Source organism: Piliocolobus tephrosceles, chromosome 5 (genome assembly GCF_002776525.5).
Source record: "Piliocolobus tephrosceles isolate RC106 chromosome 5, ASM277652v3, whole genome shotgun sequence".
NCBI lineage: Eukaryota > Metazoa > Chordata > Mammalia > Primates > Cercopithecidae > Piliocolobus > Piliocolobus tephrosceles.
The window spans coordinates 151,039,743-151,058,253 of record NC_045438.1 but is presented as its reverse complement, the minus strand read 5'-3'; the positions used below and the strand labels follow the sequence as shown (position 1 = coordinate 151,058,253).

General features: G+C 42.6%; 1 protein-coding gene across 5 annotated transcripts in view; it reads left to right on the top strand.

Moving 5' to 3' along the window:
* CAP2 (cyclase associated actin cytoskeleton regulatory protein 2) overlaps positions 1–18,511 on the top strand; it is a 164,795-nt gene that overhangs the window by 27,637 nt on the left and 118,647 nt on the right. For 3 of the 5 annotated variants that reach the window (XM_023209801.2, XM_023209803.2, XM_023209800.2), the window contains exons 2-3: positions 1,486–1,607; positions 6,512–6,612. In XM_023209801.2, coding sequence (XP_023065569.1) covers positions 1,487–1,607; positions 6,512–6,612 — 222 coding nt within the window. In that variant the 5' untranslated portion in view covers position 1,486. Of the gene's footprint in view, positions 1–1,483; positions 1,608–6,511; positions 6,613–18,511 lie in introns of those variants that run through there. The other 2 variants (XM_031935683.1, XM_023209802.1) reach the window with 1 other exon arrangement.

The following is an 18,511-nucleotide window of genomic DNA, read 5'->3' as shown; positions in this document are numbered from 1 at the left end:
TTTCACCAGGTAGGCCAGGCTGGTCTCGAACTCCTGACCTCGTGATCCGCCTCTCTCAGCCTCCCAAAGTGCTGGGATTACAGGCGTGAGCCACCGCACCCGGTCACCCTGCCCCATTTTTATCCCCAGTCCTCTAATCAGCTTCAGTCCCTATTTATCCCAGCCAGGAGTACTGGGTAACTGAAGATCCCTGTCTCTACAAATCACCCCACCGAAGACTAAATTTTGCTTAAACATAACCAGCAGCCTTACAAAAGGAAAATAACCATTTGTCATATTTTAAATTAAAACCCTACATTCAGAATAATTATAATTTAAAATAATTCAGCAACAGAAACACCAAAACAAACCAATCAGTAATAAGTGGAAAACAATTAGCTCTTGGAGGTGATGGCCTCTTTGCCTGCTAAATGATGCTCAGGTTCATAAACTCAGTTCTCCTGGATTGGGCTGTTTGGTTTTATGTAATTGAGTAAACAAGGATTATCAGTGGGTTTAGTCTCCCCTGGAGAATTTTACTTTAACAGAAGGAATTATCGAAAATACTGAAAATATGTTCCCACCATTAGCAGAAGAAGAGCTGGCAATATTAATTTTTCCATATATGTTTTTTAGGCTTTTAAAAGGTAAGTGCTGCACATAGATTTTGTCATATAACAAAGAAGCATCCACACAGGCACTTGGAAGCAGTATAAACGGAGTGAATATTTGTGTATTACATATTGGGCTTGTAATAATCACTAATGGAATAGAAATAAGCTCAATATAATGCTGATTTTTTTTGTTCCAAGATTTAGGTTCTTTTGAATTTCACATATTTTTCTGATATTTAGAAATACTCTTTAGGTAAATAAAAGATGCATGCACACACATTTATAGCAGCACAGTTCGCAATAGCAAAGATACAGAACCAACCTAAGTCCCCATCAACCAATGAATGGATTAAGAAAATGTGGTGTATATGCACTATGCAATACTAATCAGTCAAAGACAGGAACAAAATAATGTCTTTTACATTAACTTGGATGGAGCTGGAAGCCATTATTCTAAGTGAAGTAGCTCAGGAATGGAAAACCAAATATCCTATGTTCCTCACTTATAAGTGGGAGCTAAGCTATGAGGATGCAAAGGCATAAGAATGATATAATGGACTTTGGGGACCTGGGGAAGGATGGGAGGGGGATGAGGGATAAAATACTACACATTGGGTACAGTGTACACTGCTCGGGTGGTGGGTGCACCCAAACCTCGGAAATCACCACTAAAGAACTTACCCATGTAACCAAAAACCACTTGTACCCACCCTCAAAACTGCTGAAATTAAAAAACAGCAACAATACAGACAATTTCATGGTTACAAAAATAAAAATAAAGCCATCCCCAGTGATTGTGTCTTCCTCCTTGCTGTTGTTGAGACTGATGGTGTTGGTTTGCTTGTTCTCCCTGATGCTCATGCAGCCTCTGTTTGTGCCTGTGCTTTTCTAGAATGGCCAACATGCAGGGACTAGTGGAAAGACTGGAACGAGCTGTCAGCCGCCTGGAGTCGCTGTCTGCAGTGTCCCACAGGCCCCCTGGGGACTGCGGGGAAGTCAATGGTGTCAGTGGAGGTAGGGTCACAAACTGTTGTCATTCCTGGTCCTCTCGTGGGTCACTTCATTTTGTTTCCATCATTTCACTCTCAAGGAACATTTCTATTATCCTTCAGCTTCCCTACTCCTTCCATTGTATGTGACCATAACATTAACCAGAGGCAAGCAATCCTGAAAAAGAGAAAGGAAGAACATCTTTCAACCCACAATCCACAAAAGTTATCGGTATCTGTGCCTTTTAGAGACAGGGTCTCGCTCTGTCACCCAGGCTGGAGTGCAGTGGTGCAGTCGTAGCTCACAGTGACCTCAAACTCCTGGGCTCAAGCCATCTCCCCGCCTCGGCCTCCCAAAGTGCTGGGATTACAGGTGTGAGCCACCGTGCCCAGCCTCAGTGCCTCTTAAGAGCATATTCATCTTTCGTTTAGTGTTCATACTGCTGTCTGCCACTCAATGACTAAATATATTATCTACATAATCATCAAAAAAGAAATGAATGTTCTCAATTAGAATGTAAATTGGAAGGAATTATCATTCTATAGATTTTCATTTTAAAGAGAACAAATCACTAAATTTAGGAACTAAAGTTTTGAAGGAAGCTAGTCTTATGCGAAGACAAATATGACTTTGATGTAACATAACTACGTCATAGTGTTTTACCTTTGCCTATTCCTAACCAAAGATGCTTTTTTTTTTTTTTTTTTTTTTGAGATGGAGTCTCGCTCTGTCGCCCAGGCTGGAGTACGGTGGCATGATCTCGGCTCACTACAACCTCCGCTTCCCGGATTCAAGTGATTCTCCTACCTTAGTCTCCTGGGTAGCTGGGACTACAGGCGCCTGCCACCACGCCCAGCTAATTTTTTGTATTTTTAATAGAGACGAGATTTTACCATGTTAGCCAGGATGGTCTCGATCTCCTGACTTCGTGATCCTCCTGCCTCGTCCTCTCAAAGTGCTGGGATTACAGGCGTGAACCACCATACCCGGCCAACCAAATACGCTTTTAAAACTATATCCTAATACCATACTGTAAAACATTTTTTAATTATATCATCAAAAATAAAAAGTTGGCTACTTTCTCAAAAAGGGTACCACATATGGCAAACTCTCCAAGTTATCTACAATAATTTTTCCAATTCCTTCTTGAATAAGGGACAAAGAAAAATTACAAATAATTTACTTAATAATTTTTTTAACAAATAAAGGACAACCAATTAAATTTGAATTTCAGATAAAGAACACTTTTTGGGGGGTTATAAAGATGTCCCAAATACTGCATGGGCTATACTGCGTGTTATGCACCTACATCTAACATTTATTCATTGCTTATCTGAAATTCAAATTGAACCAGGCAATCTGCATTTAATATGGCAACTCTGTTCTTGTCACATGGGCTCTTCCTCCTTATCTGACCCATATGGAATCCTGTCAGGTTTTTTTGGGCTGAGAAAAGCCGTGGGGAAGAAGGGACTTCAGAAAAAGCTTTCACCAGGAAAGACCTACATTGGTGCTTCTAGAGTTTCAGGCGAATTTGGACCCGTGCCTGTATTACATACCATGGGACAAAAATTACTGTGTGAGCACAAATGTGCTGGCTGGTTTATTTCCCCCCTGAACATAATGAAAATTAAAATGCTTTGAATGAATTGAAAGGGGGTGTTGTTTTAAGGAAGGCTGCCAGGAGCCTGTAAGTTTTTTCCGCTCCAACTGAGACACATCTATGATTTCATTTTAAGCCTCTTTTTGTTAACTGTATACAGTTGGCATATGAGATTCAATAAACCTTATTTGTAAGAAAATATTTTCATCCTCTCTTCAGTAACTTTGTTTCATTATACTATTGGCATCAGGTGATTAAAGACATTTCTCTAAACTATTGATCACAAATGTTAAGCCTTTGTTTTGTGAATACGCAAAACAAAGTTAAAATCCAACTACCAGGAGATTATTTAGTATTATTGAGTAAAGAAAAAAAAACTCAATAATTTGAACCTCACTTATTCAAAGAGGTACTAGACTGAACTTGGTACTTTGTAAAAAAAAAGATTTTTTTCTAGGAAAATTAATAGGCTTAGAATTAGAGGGTATGTAATTAAATTATTTAAATTATTTAAGTGTTTAAACAAATATTTTCTCTTATAACAAATCATTCCAAACCAGTTATTAAAGCAAAGCTCTTCTAAAACAACTTAGCCCACAATTTACTATCCTACTTGAAATGAAGTAGGATAATTAATAAATTGTCTTAATGATATCCATCCTTAAAACATTTTACTAATCCTAAACAACACCATTTCCATTTCTTTTTAATTAGTAAGTTTTGACAATTTTCTAAATTCTATTTTTGACAAATCCGCAGAACAACCTTTTACCTTACTTGTAAACATCATTATGACAATGTTGTAGCAAAAGTTAATTTTTTTTTTTTTACTTTAAAAGAAACTTTTGGCCAGGAGGGATGGCTCCTGCCTGTAATCCCAGCACTTTTGGAGGCCGAGGCAGGCAGGAGATCAAGACCATCCTGGCTAACACAGTGAAATCCCGTCTCTACTAAAAGTACAAAAAATTAGCTGAGTGTGGTGGTAGGTGCCTGTAGTCCCAGCTACTCCGGAGGCTGAGACAGGAGAATGGCGTGAACCCAGGAGGCAGAGCTTGCAGTGAACAGAGATCACCCTACTGCACTCCAGCCTGGGCGACAGAGCGAGACTACATCTCAGAAAAAAAGAAACTTTTAGAAGGAACATAATCCTTTACAAATGCATAATAGGCATAGATCAAAGGACCACTCTATTTTGATACTGGTGTTACAATGTGCTTTAGAAGGTGAGTGCTTTTTGTTTTTCTCTGATGACAATCGGGTAAGTTCAGCTCAGCAGTTGAAATATTTTTGCGTTTTTACACTGTGACAAACACCGTGCTAGGTGCAAGAAAATTGAAGATGAATTATACGCAGTCCTAATGCTCCAGAATCTTTGGTCTCAATGCTTTACTATTCAGGGCCCCAAATTCTTTGATTAAGGGATGCTCAAAGGATGCAGTTTGGAGAGAAAGACAGGTCTGCCTGCAGGAGGTGTGAACAGAGCTGAACGATGAAAGGAAATTGGAACATATTCCCTTTTATCATTGTACCTTCTGCTATGTAGAGGACTCTGACACATTTCTGAAACTTTCTCCCACTTTAAATACTCAGCAGAGACCGCACCCCACCTCCCCCTCCCTTCACCCCGCGCCCCGCCTCGGGCCTCTTCCATAGCGACAAACAGGTTTATCTGTTTCCAAAGGGATCCATAAGGAGCCTTGGGGCTTGTGTCAGAAGTTGTTACATACTGTGCTGTGAACTTTAAGATTACTTACTCAGCTTCAACATCTAGCTTCAGCATCCTGCTCAGAAGTTAGAACACACCTGCAGAGAGCTGTAAATAACATTTCCATCACCCTTTGGGCCAGTGGAAATGGGTAATTGGGAAAAAGAAAAAGAAAGACACTCACCTAATAGTTTTGTGAGCATGGATGATGTATTTGTACAACATGAGGAAAGGAATCCTAGGTTTTGGTTAGAGTTTTCATAGTTTCTCAGTATTGCATTTCTCAGTATTAGGGACGTGAAATCAGGGACTTAGATTTTTTTTTCTGTTAATTAAAAGGCAGGGAAGGAAATGCAGAGCACACCTGTTGGGCAGTTGCCACTTGAGCTTTGCCAGTAATTTGGCAGCTCTGAACCCAACGGGTATGGCCTCAGCAGTCAGTTTCACTCCCACTGTGGTTGTCTCCCCACCCCCTGGGGGTGAAGAAGGAAGAAAAGGAGTGAAATCAGCTTTCTTTTCCTCCTTGCCCAGAGTTCATTATTACCTTCTGACTGTCCTAGGTAATCTTGGTCATTACAGCACCTGAGCAGGTGGCTGTGGAGGAAGGGCCACTGGCTTTGAATGAATCGGCTGGGTTCAGGTTTTGGATCTGCCTTTTGTTTGGTCTGTAACTCTGGCCGAGTCAAGTGCTGTGTTTGCAGCCATTTCCTCGTCTGTAACATTGCGATGGTGCTACCTACCTCCCTGGGGTCTGAGGGAATGAAATGAAATTATGTAGCGTCTTTACTCAGGAGGATGAAAAATAGGAAAACAGTGTTTTCCTGAGCTGTTGAGAAATGTTTAATAAACACTGAGATCCAGGCATGGTGGCTCACACCTGTAATCCCAGCACTTTGGGAGGCCTCGGAGGTGGGTTGATCCCTTGAGTCCAGGAGTTCGAAACCAGCCTGACCAACATGGAGAGACCCTGTTTCTACAAAAAATACAAAAATTAGCCGGGCATGGTGGCACACTTCTGTGGTTTCAGCTACTTGGGAGGCTGAGACTGGAGAATCACTTGAACCCAGGAGGTGGAGGTTGCAGTGAGCCAAGATCACGCCACTGCACTCCAGCACAGCCTGGGTGATAGAGCATGAGACTCTGTCTCAAGGAACAAAAAACAAAAACGTTGATTGAGTGAAGGAATGACTTAGCGAATGAATTAGTGAGAACGACATTGATGATATTAAACTTCCGTATTGCCTATGGCAAGACAGTCCCAGGTTTTCTTTTCTTTTTTTTTCTTGAGACGGAGTCTCGCTCTGTCACTCAGGCTGGAGTGCAGTGGCACGATCTCAACTCACTGAGATCACCTCCACCTCCCAGGTTCAAGCGATTCTCCTGCCTCAGCCTCCCGAGTAGTTGGGATTACAGGTGCCCACCACCACCCAGCTACTTTTTGTATATTTATAGAGACAGATTTCACCATGTTGTCCAGGCTGGTCTTGAACTCCTGACCTCAGGCGATCTGCCCGCCTCGGCCTCCCTAAGTGCTGGGATTACAGGTGTGAACCACAGCCCTGGCTAGTCCCAGGTTTTCATTCAACTGCCAGGGAATAACAAAATGCTCCTTTCCCCAAGGTGTGGCACCCTCCGTGGAAGCCTTTGACAAGCTGATGAACAGTATGGTGGCCGAGTTTTTAAAGAACAGTAGGATCCTTGCTGGGGATGTGGAGACCCATGTAAGTACTTTCCTCCTCTGTTCTCAGTGGAGAGTTTAAACTTACCAGCCTAGCCTCTGACAACTCTAAACAGCCTGAGGAGATCTTTATTTATTTGTTTTTTTTTACTCTGGCTAGGCAGATAGTGGCTAAAACATTCATTTGCCCATTTATTCATTTAATTGTTCCTGCAATGCCTATGGATAGAGCCTTGCCCGGTACTGTTCTGGAAGCTAGAAGCATGGGGATGAACAAGATAGACCACATCCTGCTCTCACAGAACTTCCACTTTAGTCTGGGAAACAGATGATATATACAAATATATAAACGAATTCAGGTAGTGTTAAGTACGAAAAGAATAAGAAAGCAGGGTCATGATGTAGAGTGCTGGAAGCAGGGATATTGCTTGAAATAGGAAGGTGTGTCTGAGGTGACACTGAGCAGAGATCTGATACACAGAGGTAGTGAGCTGTGGAGAGATGTGGGGAAGAGAGTTCCAGGCAGAGGGAACAGCAAGAGCAAAGGCTCAGAGCAAGCTTGGTGTGTTCCCAGCAGAACAGAACGTCTGGGAGAAGATAAGGGAGAGGGATAAGAAGGGCTCAGAGTACAACATGCTCTTCTAGTCACAGTGAGGGACTTGGCTCTCCTTCCCACTGTGATGGGAAGCCACCTGGGGTCACCAGGCAGAGGACTCAGGGTGATTTGATTTATGCTTTAAAAAAGTTCCCCTGGTTGAGCTGACTCAGTCGCCAGCCACCCTCTTCTTTCTCTAAAATGTGGCCTGAGGATATCACCTCACATCCATTGGGATGGCTACTATCCAAAGAACAGGAATTAACAAGTACTGGTTAGGATGGGGAGAAGCTGGAGCCTCTATGCACTGTTGGTGGGAATGTAAGATGGTGCAGGCACGGTGGAAGACAGAATGTTGGCTCCTCAAAAAAAAAAAAGAACTACCATATGATCCACCAATTTCACTTCTATGTATATCCCCCAAATTTAAAAGCAGCATCTCCAAGAGACACCCATGTTCATAGCAGCGTTATTCACAATAGCCACGAGGTGGAAGCAACTCCAGTATGCACTGACAGATGCACTAAATGTGGTCTGTACATACAATGGAATATTATTCAGCCCTGAAAAGGAAGGAAATGCTGTTATATGTTGTAATATGGATGAACCTTGAGGACATGATGCTAAGTGAAATAAGCCAGACACAAAAAGACAAATACGGTATAATTCCACTTATTTGCAGTACCTGGGGTGGTCAAATTTGTGGAGATAAAGTAGAATGGTGTTTGCCAGAGGCTGGAGGGAGCAGAGAATAGGAAATTGTTCAATGAGTGCAGAGTTTCAGTTTTCCAAGATTAAAAAGTTCTGGAGATTGTACAATAATATGAATATACTTAACACTACTGAGCTATACACTGACAATGGTTAAGATGGTAAATTTTATGTTATGTGTATCTTACTCTAATTTTGAACAAAGTACAACCTGAGGAAAAGCAAAAACACAGAGTTTGATAATCTCTGGATTGGAAGAGAACTTTAAAGCTACCTAAGCTAGCCTGCCAGTTTTAGACACTTTTCATATTTTAAAACATATTAGCATCATCTCCGGGGTTACTCATTGTTTGCATGCATTTAGTGAAAATCTAATGTGATAGCCAAACCAATTAAAAACATAAAAAGACATTTATCACTGGATTCTTCTTTTTCTTTGACCTTTGTTTCTCACTAAGGATTGAATTCCAAATCCACCTACCTATAGATTTCTCAGCAACAGCACAATCCTGGCAAAACCATTTTCAGTATAGATTCACAGAAAATCTGATTCTTCAATAAAGTTGTGGTTTGGGGCTTTAAAAAAAGTATAAAGGGATTCTCTCTTTGCTCCCCTCCCAATTAGACATCATATGCAACACACAACACCAGTCTCCCAGGGGATTCGGTGACTCCGGTTATGCCAGAGGCTCCAAGATTAAATAGGTGCTTATCTCATCACATTGCAATGTATTTGTTTGCCACATCTGAGAAAAACAAAGATACTTCTCCATTTCTGTTGAAGTAGACCCCTTGGTGAAAGAGACAAGCCTTGATATATGTGAGTTCTGGAAAAACCCGGGCACTAAGAAGCATCCGCATCGAATGTATCCCACAGCTCTATAGTTACTACTCTAGTCTGTTCTTTTCCTCAGTGTTTTCGTTTACAAGAAACCTTGTATGCAGCAAGAGAATGGCTGAGCCTCTTATATTCTGAGACATGATAACTCCTGAACGCTAGCATACACAAAAGAATATTATCTGTAATACACTGAAAAAGATGCTTGAGCGATTGATGAACATTTTCTCTCTTCAACACTATCACAGTAATCATTGTATCATTATGGGTACTATTAATTAATGTCAACATTAGGCTTCTGAGGTACACAGTACATTATAACTCATTAGGACTATCTCAAAAATTCTAGATAGAAGTTTTTTATAGGAGAATAATGAGGCCTATAAATAAGTGTATTTAACTTTGCATTTTTTTAAAAAGTAAGATTTGCGTGCTGTCTTCAAATTGCACAGTAAACAGTCCCTTTAAGTTCTTTTTAGAACAAAGTGAGATATAAAGTGTAGCTTGATTAATATTAAGTTTTTCATCTCGTCATTCATCAGGCTGTAAACAGGATGACTCAGATGAAGGAATAGTCTCAATAATGAATATGTAATGCTTAAGGACATGTTATATTCTCACTAGTTTTTAAAAAATAGAGGAAAGGAAGGAAAAGAATAAAAGAGGGAAGGAAGAAAGACAAGCAAGAAAGAGAGAAAGAAAGAAACACTTGTCATCTGAAAGTTTAGACTCCAGCTCTACAACACAAAGAAAAGTACAGGCAGCTATAGTCCATCTGCCCATGACTTTAATACTTTGAACATGCTGTTTATTTTTTCTCTGGCTTATGGAACCATGTGTCATTGGCATTAAGCTTGCAGCTGTTGCCTCTCACATCAGCCAGAAGTGGGGGCTGAACTTTATTCCAAGAACACACCTGTTGCCTAGAAAAAAAGCCCTCACATACCTGATTGTACAGGATGGAAATTTGAGAGTGACACAAATGTGCATCATGTTAAATCCTGTGCCTGCTTAAAAGCCATTTCACAGATACCAGTAAGGAATAAGGGCGGCCAAGCTATGATTTAACGTCTGTCTTGATGTGTTGGCTGCTGGTTGGGCTTAATTTACTGAACACTCAATAGTCCATTGACAGAACGGACCACAAAAAAGGGGAACTAATAGCTACAATTAGGAATCTCTGCTGAACCGAAGAGCATAACAGGTTTAGAAAAGATTAGATCTTGTAAAGCCTTGTTGTGTGCAACCTAAACCAAAGGACTTGTTTAAACTACTCTTCAACCCAAGAACCATGACACAGCTTGCACCCCTTTTAAAAAACAATAGATAATTTTATGCATAATTGCATACATGCATGATTTTATAACAGTTGTTGGGTAAATAGAGTTCTCAATGTCAAGAAGCAGATCCTCTAGAAACTGGGCCTATATAAGACCTAGCCCTTGGTTGGACATCATTTATCCATAAATAGATTTATGTGATTTGGGTTTTTTTTTTTTTTTTTTTTTTGAGACAGAGTCTCACTCTGTTGCCCAAGCTTGAGTGCAGTGGTGTGATCTCAGCTCACTGTAACTTCTGCCTCCCGGGTTCAAGCATTTCTTCTGTCTCAGCCTCCCAAGTAGCTGGGATTACAGGTGTGTGCCACCACGCCTGGCTAATTTTTGTATTTTTAGCAGAGATGGGGTTTCACTATGTTGGCCAGTCCGGTCTTGAACTCCTGACCTTGTGATCTGCCCTCCTTAGCCTCCCAAAGTGCTGGCATTATAGGCGTGAGCCACTGCACCCGACCATTAGGGTTGTGTTTTTTTTTTTTTTTTTTTTTGAGACAGAGTCTCGCTCTGTCACCCAGGCTGGAGTCTAGTGGCACGATCTTGGCTCACTACAAGCTCCGTTTCTTGGGTTCATGCCATTCTCCTGCCTCAGCCTCCCGAGTAGCTGGGACTTCAGGTGCCCGCCACCACGCCCGGCTAATTTTTTTGTATTTTTAATAGAGACAGGGTTTCAAAGTGTTAGCCAGGATGGTCTCGATCTCCTGACCTCGTGATCCACCAGTCTGCCTGCCTCCACCTCCCAAAGTGCTGGGATTGCAGGTGTGAGCCACCGTGCCTGGCCCATTGGGGGTTGTTTTTTAACAAACCTATCCTATTGTTAGGAGTCATGGTGGAACTGATCTCAGGTCTATTTCTAATTGATGTGACAAATGTGAAGCAGCTGCACATCATAGCTTTTCCTAACCCAAGTCCCTTTTGGAGATTTCTAAAACTTACATTTTAAATGTTTCTGAGAATCTGGAATATTTATTTCCTGTTCTTGATTGAAATGGATTTAAAAAACTGTTATTACCACATGCTCTCACTAGTAAGTGGGAGCTAAACCTTGAGAACACATGGTCACAAAGAAGGGGACAACAGACAGTGGGCCATCTGGGTGGTAGAGGGCGGAAAAAGGGTAAGGAGCAGAAAGTACCTGTCGGGTGCTATGCTCATCACCCGGGCGATGAAATAATCTGTACACCAAACCTCCGCGACACAAATTTACCTACATAACAAACCTGTATGTGTACCCCTGAACCTAAACTAGAAGTTTAAAAAAAGATAGCATTTAAAAAAATAATTCTTATTAATTATTTAAAATGAAAGAACCACAATTTGAACAAAAGGACAATAAAATTCAACTAAATGTAACACACATAAAGCATACTATGATTAAATCACATGCTGCACAATATTCTGTCCTTGAGTTCCCTGACTTCTATAAAGGATGAACATGATCAGAAAGTTATTAGAGCCTCACTTTTGATGGGTCACGGTCACTATGCTAGATGTCCCTAGTCTTTACCATTTATTTAAATCATCTACAAAATAGGGTGCTCATTTTGTACCATGCTGTTCAGTTAATGAGTTCAAAGAGTGGCAAAATGAGAAGTCTCTCTTCCTCTGACTTGCACTGGCAGTTTGTATTAATATTTGGATTTAGAGTGGCCCTACTTTTGACAGCATGACCTTGAGCTAGTCCCTTCATCTACTCAATGAGGCAGGACAACATAATTTATCAGGGCCTCTGGCTCCCAATAGCCCATGCACCTGACTCATGAGTTCTCTCAGCCTGAAAGCATGAGGGAGCCATTTGGTTTCCAAATGAAGAGCTTGCAGTAGTGTGGCCTCACCACCATTTTAAAGAGCATCTTCAGCCATGCCAGGGAAGATACCCTGAGAAACACGCAGAAGGAACCACATCAGAAAAAGGATACACAGAACACTAAAGACAAAACATCTTTCCACTCTCCTGTGGTATAGATGAACATCTGGCTCCTTCATCTGAAAGGACCTGTAGGCCTCTACCAATCTGTGCTTTCTGGTCCTACGAGTTGTCACGTCTTCCTTTACCTGAATCTTATCTCTGAAACATATAATAACCTTCTCTCTGGAATAAATAGTACAAAATATCTGCATGTTTATTTTACAGGATGGTACCTTTTGTATTCTTTCAATTCTTTTGATTCTCGAAAACATTTATGGACCATTTGTACTCATTTAAAAAGTGACCATTTACATTTTTGGTGCTTTAGAATCTGTGTCCATACAGGATCCCCATCCCAAAAAATCTTATCAGAAGCACCACTGTGGGGCTGACTCAGCAAACCAGCCCATTCCACGTCGATCTCCTCACCTCCCCACTCTGCCTGCAGCCAACTTGCTCTCCCCATGAACTTCCAGTTTCCTATTCACTGTTTTAATTTGAACATTAATTTTTATTACCACTAGATGTAGAATATCTTGGCAATTGCAAGCCCGAAGAACCTGTATGTGTTTCAGTTTCACCAAATGACAGAGATCCAAAAAATGACTTGCATCAAGAATTCTGCCTCTGGGTTTCATCCAGGCTTTAAATCGGGCATCTTCTTTCTTACTGTCTTAGCCATTAACGATAGCCAGAATTTTTAGAGAAGGAAGCTTTTAAAAGTCATCCATTCCAGTTATCCACCCATCCACCCCCTTCGCTTGCTTGCTTGTTTCCTCTCTTTTTTTCTTGCTTCCTTTTTCCCTTCCTTTCTTCTCCCTCTTTTCTTTCTTTTCCTTTCTTTCCATATATTTTCATCCTTCTTTCCTTCCCTATTTCCTTCTCTCCCTTTTTCCCTCTTTTTTCTTCCTCCCTTCCTTACTTCTCCCTTTCATTTGCTTTTATTTTCTTTTTCTTTCTTTGTTCCCTCCTTTCTCCTCCCTCCCTTCCTTCCATCTATCTGTCTGTCTTTCTGTCTTCTACAGAGAAGGAAACTGCAAATTAGAGAGGCTAGGTGATGTGTGTGGTGTGTTAAAGACCTCAGCAATGCTGTGGCAGAGCCAGGAATCTAGTCTCCAGAGTCTCTGTTTGTCACCTTGGCAGGCGCCTACTTTAACCTGCAGTAGGGTGGCCCCATCACCATTCTAAAAAGCATCTTCAGCCATGCCAGGGAAAACACCATGAGAAGCAAGCAGAAGGAACCACGTCAGAAAAAGGATACACAGAACACCAAAGATAAAACATCTTCTCTTCTTGCTCTCCTGTGGTATAGACGAACATCTGACTCCTTCATCCAAAAGGACTCTAGTCCTCCACGTGTCTGTGCTTTCAGGTCCTACAAGTTGTCATGGCAGCTGTGTCTCCCGCCACCCTTGTGGTAATTGACTGCCTGGTAAGAAGCAAGACCGCACTGACCTGCCTCCTTCCTCACTCCCTCTTTCTAGAAGAGGAGGATAGGTCTCCACGACCAGGCTAAGGCCCGGGGCAGAGGAGAGGGTGGAAGGCTACTGTGCCTCTTAGTGACCAGGAGAATGCTGCTTCCAGGACAGAACTCTGTCTCTCTGGATCTTCACTGCTGCTCCTTTGCACTGGCCTGGGCTCGGCCTGGTCATCACTCACTATGCTGTTGGCACCAAATTTGCAGAATTCAGAAAACTCACAGATAGATCAGCCTCTGTTATCATGTCTTCCCAAGAACGGGAAATTTTATTCTCAGCATTGAACACATAGTTTGCTACCAAACATGCTTCGATCCACAGCCCATCTCCTGCTAAATTTCAGGCCTTAACTGGACATCCCTGTGACTCCTTTTTTACTTAAAGTTTGTTTCTAGAGCATGCAATCCCCGTCTATCTCACTGAACATCCTAATTTCACAAACGCACTTAGAGCTTTGGGGACTGACCAATAAGAAACTGGATGTGGAATCCAAACCAGATTTCAAAGGGTCACCAGGCCTCACCAACCACAGGATTGCCCCATCTACTCTACCAATGAAAAAAGTCATCACCAAGATACCTTGCTAAAACAACGAATCAGATTTCATGAGTCTCTAAGGTTAAGATGATACCTGCCCTTTTTCTTTTTCCTGGACAGCAAATATGCTTTCTGCCGAACTCTTGCCTCGGTGCTTTTCTTTCTGCTTTTGGAGTAATTCAAAAAAAAATTTTTTTTTTTTGGAATGGAGTCTCACTCTGTCGCTTAGGCTGGAGTGCGATGGCACGATCTCAGATCACTGCAACTTCCCCTCCCAGGTTCAAGCGATTGTCCTGCCTCAGCCTCCTGAGTAGCTGGGACTATAGACCTGCACGCACCACCAAGCCGGGCTCATTTTTCTGTTTTTAGTAGAGACGGGGTTTTGCTATGTTGGCCAGGCTGGTCTCGAATTCCTGACCTCAAGTGATCCGCCTGCCTCGGCCTCCCAAAGTGCTGGGATTACAGGCGTGAGCCACTGCACCCGGCCTGATTTAATTTTTTGAGCAAATGTTTGCATGGGTTAAAAAATTGAAGCCAGGAAAAGCACTGCGTGTACTTTGTATACTAATGTACGTGTTCATCCCATTGCCCGCCATACCCCTGAAGGTGACGAGTTTTCAAGTTACTTATGTATCCTTCCAGTGTCTGTTTTTGAAAATACATTTATTCTTATTTTCCTTTTATGACTGAACGGTCACCTCATTATATACACAGCTTTGCACCTTGTTTTCTTCACTTAATATATTCTGGAGACCTTTTCTGTGAGTCCATCGAGCTTCTTCACTGTTTATTACAGCTTCAAAACACTCCTCTGTGTAGATTATCACCGTTGATTTGACCAGGCCCCTTTTGCTGGACATTGGGATGTTTCTAATCTTTTGCTGCAGTGCATAAGCATGTATGCACAGAATTATCTGTATACACAAGTATATCTGAGGATAAATTCTCCAAAATGGGATTCTCGGGTGTACCAGTTAGGGTCCTGGAAGGATACTGATGGATGGATCCTGGGAGTCTCTAAGGTTAAGATGATTTAACTCTTAATCTTGGCATGGTCAAACTAGGGACTTTTTCTTTCTTTCTTTCTCTTTCTTTTTCTTTTCTTTTCTTTTTTTTTTTTTCCTGAGATAGAGTCTCACTCTGTCACCCAGACTGGAGCACGGCAGTGCAATTTTGGCTCACTGCAACCTCTGCCTCCTGGGTTCAAGTGATTCTCCTGCCTCAGCCTCCCACGTAGCTGGGATTATAGGTGTGTGCCACCCTCCCAGCTAATTTGTTTTTTCTGTTGTGTTTTTAGTAGAGACAAGGTTTTACCATGTTGGCCAGGCTGGTCTTGAACTCCTACTTCAAGTGGTCCACCCGCCTTGACCTCCCAAAGTGCTGGGATTACAGGCACAAGCCACCGCGCCTGGCCCAAACAAGGGAATTTGAGGAGAGTTTAATAAAGGGACTATTTCCAAAGCTGTGAGCAGGCAGTCAGGAAACAAGAAATCATAAAGTACCCAGGACTACCAGTCACAGGAATCACTGCTACACCGAGGTTTGGAGCGGAAGAGAGAGGGAGGCGACTATCAGAACCTTCCGCAGAGAGACAAAGCCACGCGATGGAGACCAGCAGGAAGAACCAGGGGAATAAAGGCCACCTCCCGCTTGCCTCCCTTGCTCCAGTCCCCTGTCAAGCCTTCCACTGAACCCAGTGAGAATCCAGGAGCCAAGGAACCTGTGGATGCTGATGCCCTCTAGGTCAGGGGTCCCCAACCCTGTTCGGAACCAGGCTGCACAGCAGGAGGTGAGTGGCGGGCAGGTGAGCGAGCAAAGCTTCATCTGTACTTACAGCCCCACCCCATCCCTCGCATTACTGCCTGAGCTCCGCCTTCTGTCAGATCAGTGGAGGCATTAGATTCTCAGAGAAGCGTAAACCCTATGGTGAACTGCACATTTGAGGGATCTAGGTTTTGTGCTCCTTATTAGAATCTAATGCCTTATGATCTGTCACTGTCTCCCATCACCCCCAGATGGGACTGTCTAGTTACAGGAAAACAAGTTCAGGGCTCCCACAGATTCTATATTATGGTGAGTTGTATAATTATTTCGTTATATATTACAATGTAATAAGAATAGAAATAAAGTGCACAATAAATGTAATGCATTTGAGTCACCCCCAAGTCATCTTCCTGCTCTGTCTGTGGAAAAATTGTCTTCCATGAAATTGACCCCTAATACCAAAAAGGTTGGGGACCGCTGGTCTAGGTGGTTGGCCTGGAGCACAGAGCAGGGTGCAGCAGGGTAGAGAGTGGGTCTAGAGCAGCAGAACAGGGATTGGCAGGATGCTGGGTGATGGGAAGGGCAGTGTGCTTTTGAGATCGATTGTAAACTGCCTTCCATGGGGAATATACCTGTTAAACTTTCATCAGCAGTGGATGAGTGTGTCTGTTTCCCCAAACTCACCTACAGAGGGGGATGTCAGTGGAGTTTTGCCAATCCGATAGGTGACAAATGATATTTCTGTGTCGTTTTCAATTTGTATTTTTCTTACGATGAGTGAGGTTGAGCACCTTTTCATATGTTTAAGAGTCATAGGCTGGGCACGGCGGCTCATGCTTGTAATCCCAGCACTTTGGGAGGCCGAGGTGGGTAGATTATGAGGTCAAGCGTTCAAGACCAGCCTGCTAACACAGTGAAACCCCGTCTCTACTAAAAACACAAAAATTAGCTGGGCATGGTGGCGCACGCCTCTAATCCCAGCTACTCGGGAGGCTGAGGCAGGAGAATTGCTTGAACCCAGGAGGTAGAGGTTGCAGTGGGCCGAGATCGTGCCATTGCACCCCAGCCTGGGTGACAGAGCGAGACCCCATCTTGAAAAAAAACAAAAAAAGACATTGCTTATGATGGGGTTTTTTTTTTTTTTTTTTTTTTGACCACCCAGAAGTTTTTTTATGTAGGAGAATTCATTATAAACATATCATTTTTTTTTCTTTTATGGCTTCTAGATTGTGAGTTGTCATTTAAAAGGCTTTTTCTGCTGGGTGCGGTGACTCACGCCTCAAATCCCAGCACTTCGGGAGGCCAAGGCAGGCGGATCACAATGTCAGGCATTCAAGACCAGCCTGACCAACATGGTGAAACCCCGTCTCTACTAAAATAAGAAAATTAGCCGGGCGTGGTGGTGTGCACCTGTAATCCCAGCTACTTGGGAGGCTGGGGCAGGAGAATCGCTTGAACCTGGGAACTGGAGGTTGCAGTGAATTGAGATTATGCCATTACACTCCAGCCTGGGCTATAGAGCAAGACTCCATCTTAAAAAAAAAAAAAAAAAAAGAGAGAGAGAGAGAGAAAAGAGAGGAAAAAAGCCTTTTTCTTCTAACACTTTCATGGCTTCATTTTTGACACATAATTTGGATCCACATTTGAGTTTATCTTGGTGAATGATGTAAGGCATGGATCCAACTTTTTTTTTTCCTGATAGGTTCCTGCAATTCCCATCACTATCATTAATCAGTCCATTTCCCCCATGGATCTAAATACTGCCTTTATCACATGCTAAACACCTGTATGTCTTCAGGTCTGTTTTTGGACTTTCTGTTCATTCCATTGTACTGTTCATGTCTCAGTTCCAACTGCTTTAGTCACTGAGGATTTAGAGCAGCAGTACTCAACCTTTTGGGCACTAGGGACTGGTTTCATGGAAGACAGTTTTTCCACGGACCAGGGAGAAGGATTGCACTTTATTTCTATTATTATTACATACTCATCAGAAGATAGAGTCAATGAGAGCCCTGAGCTTATTTTCCTGCAACTAGACGGTCCCATTTAGGGGTGATGGGAGACAGTGACAGATCATCAGACATTAGATTCTCATAAGGTGCATGCAACCTAGATCCCTCGCATGCGCTGTTCACTATAGGGTTCACGCTCCTATGAGTATCTAATGCCATTGCTGATCTCACAGGCGGTGGAGCTCAGGTGGTGACGCAAGCGATGGGGAGTGGCTATAAATATAGACGAAGCTCCACTTACTTGCTGGCTGGCTTGCTCACTGCTCACCTCCTGCTCTGCACCCCACTTCCTAACAGGCCATGGACCAGTACCAGTCTGTGTGTCCAGGAGAATGGCGGGAACCCGGGAGGCGGAGCTTGCAGTGAGCTGAGATCCGGCCACTGCACTTCAGCCCGGGCGACAGAGCGAGACTCCGTCGCTCTGGGGGACCCCTGATTTTGAGTATGTTTCATGTGTAATAGAGTTAATTCCCCCCATGGCTCTTCCTATCCAGAGTTCTCCTGGATGGTCTTGCTTGTCTTTGCCTTTTTATTTAAAATCAGCTTGTCTGTTTCCGGTAGAAAAATGTTGGAGTTTTTATTGGCATTGGTTAACATTATAAATTAGTATTAACATGTTCACATCTGTGTGATGTTGAGTCTTCCTATCCAAAACCAGGATATGTCTCTCCATTGATTCAAGTCCACTTTTGTATCCTTCAGGAGTTCTGTCAAGTTTTTCTTCAGAGTTTTGGCATGATTCTTGAGTTTATTTTGGAGGACAGGGG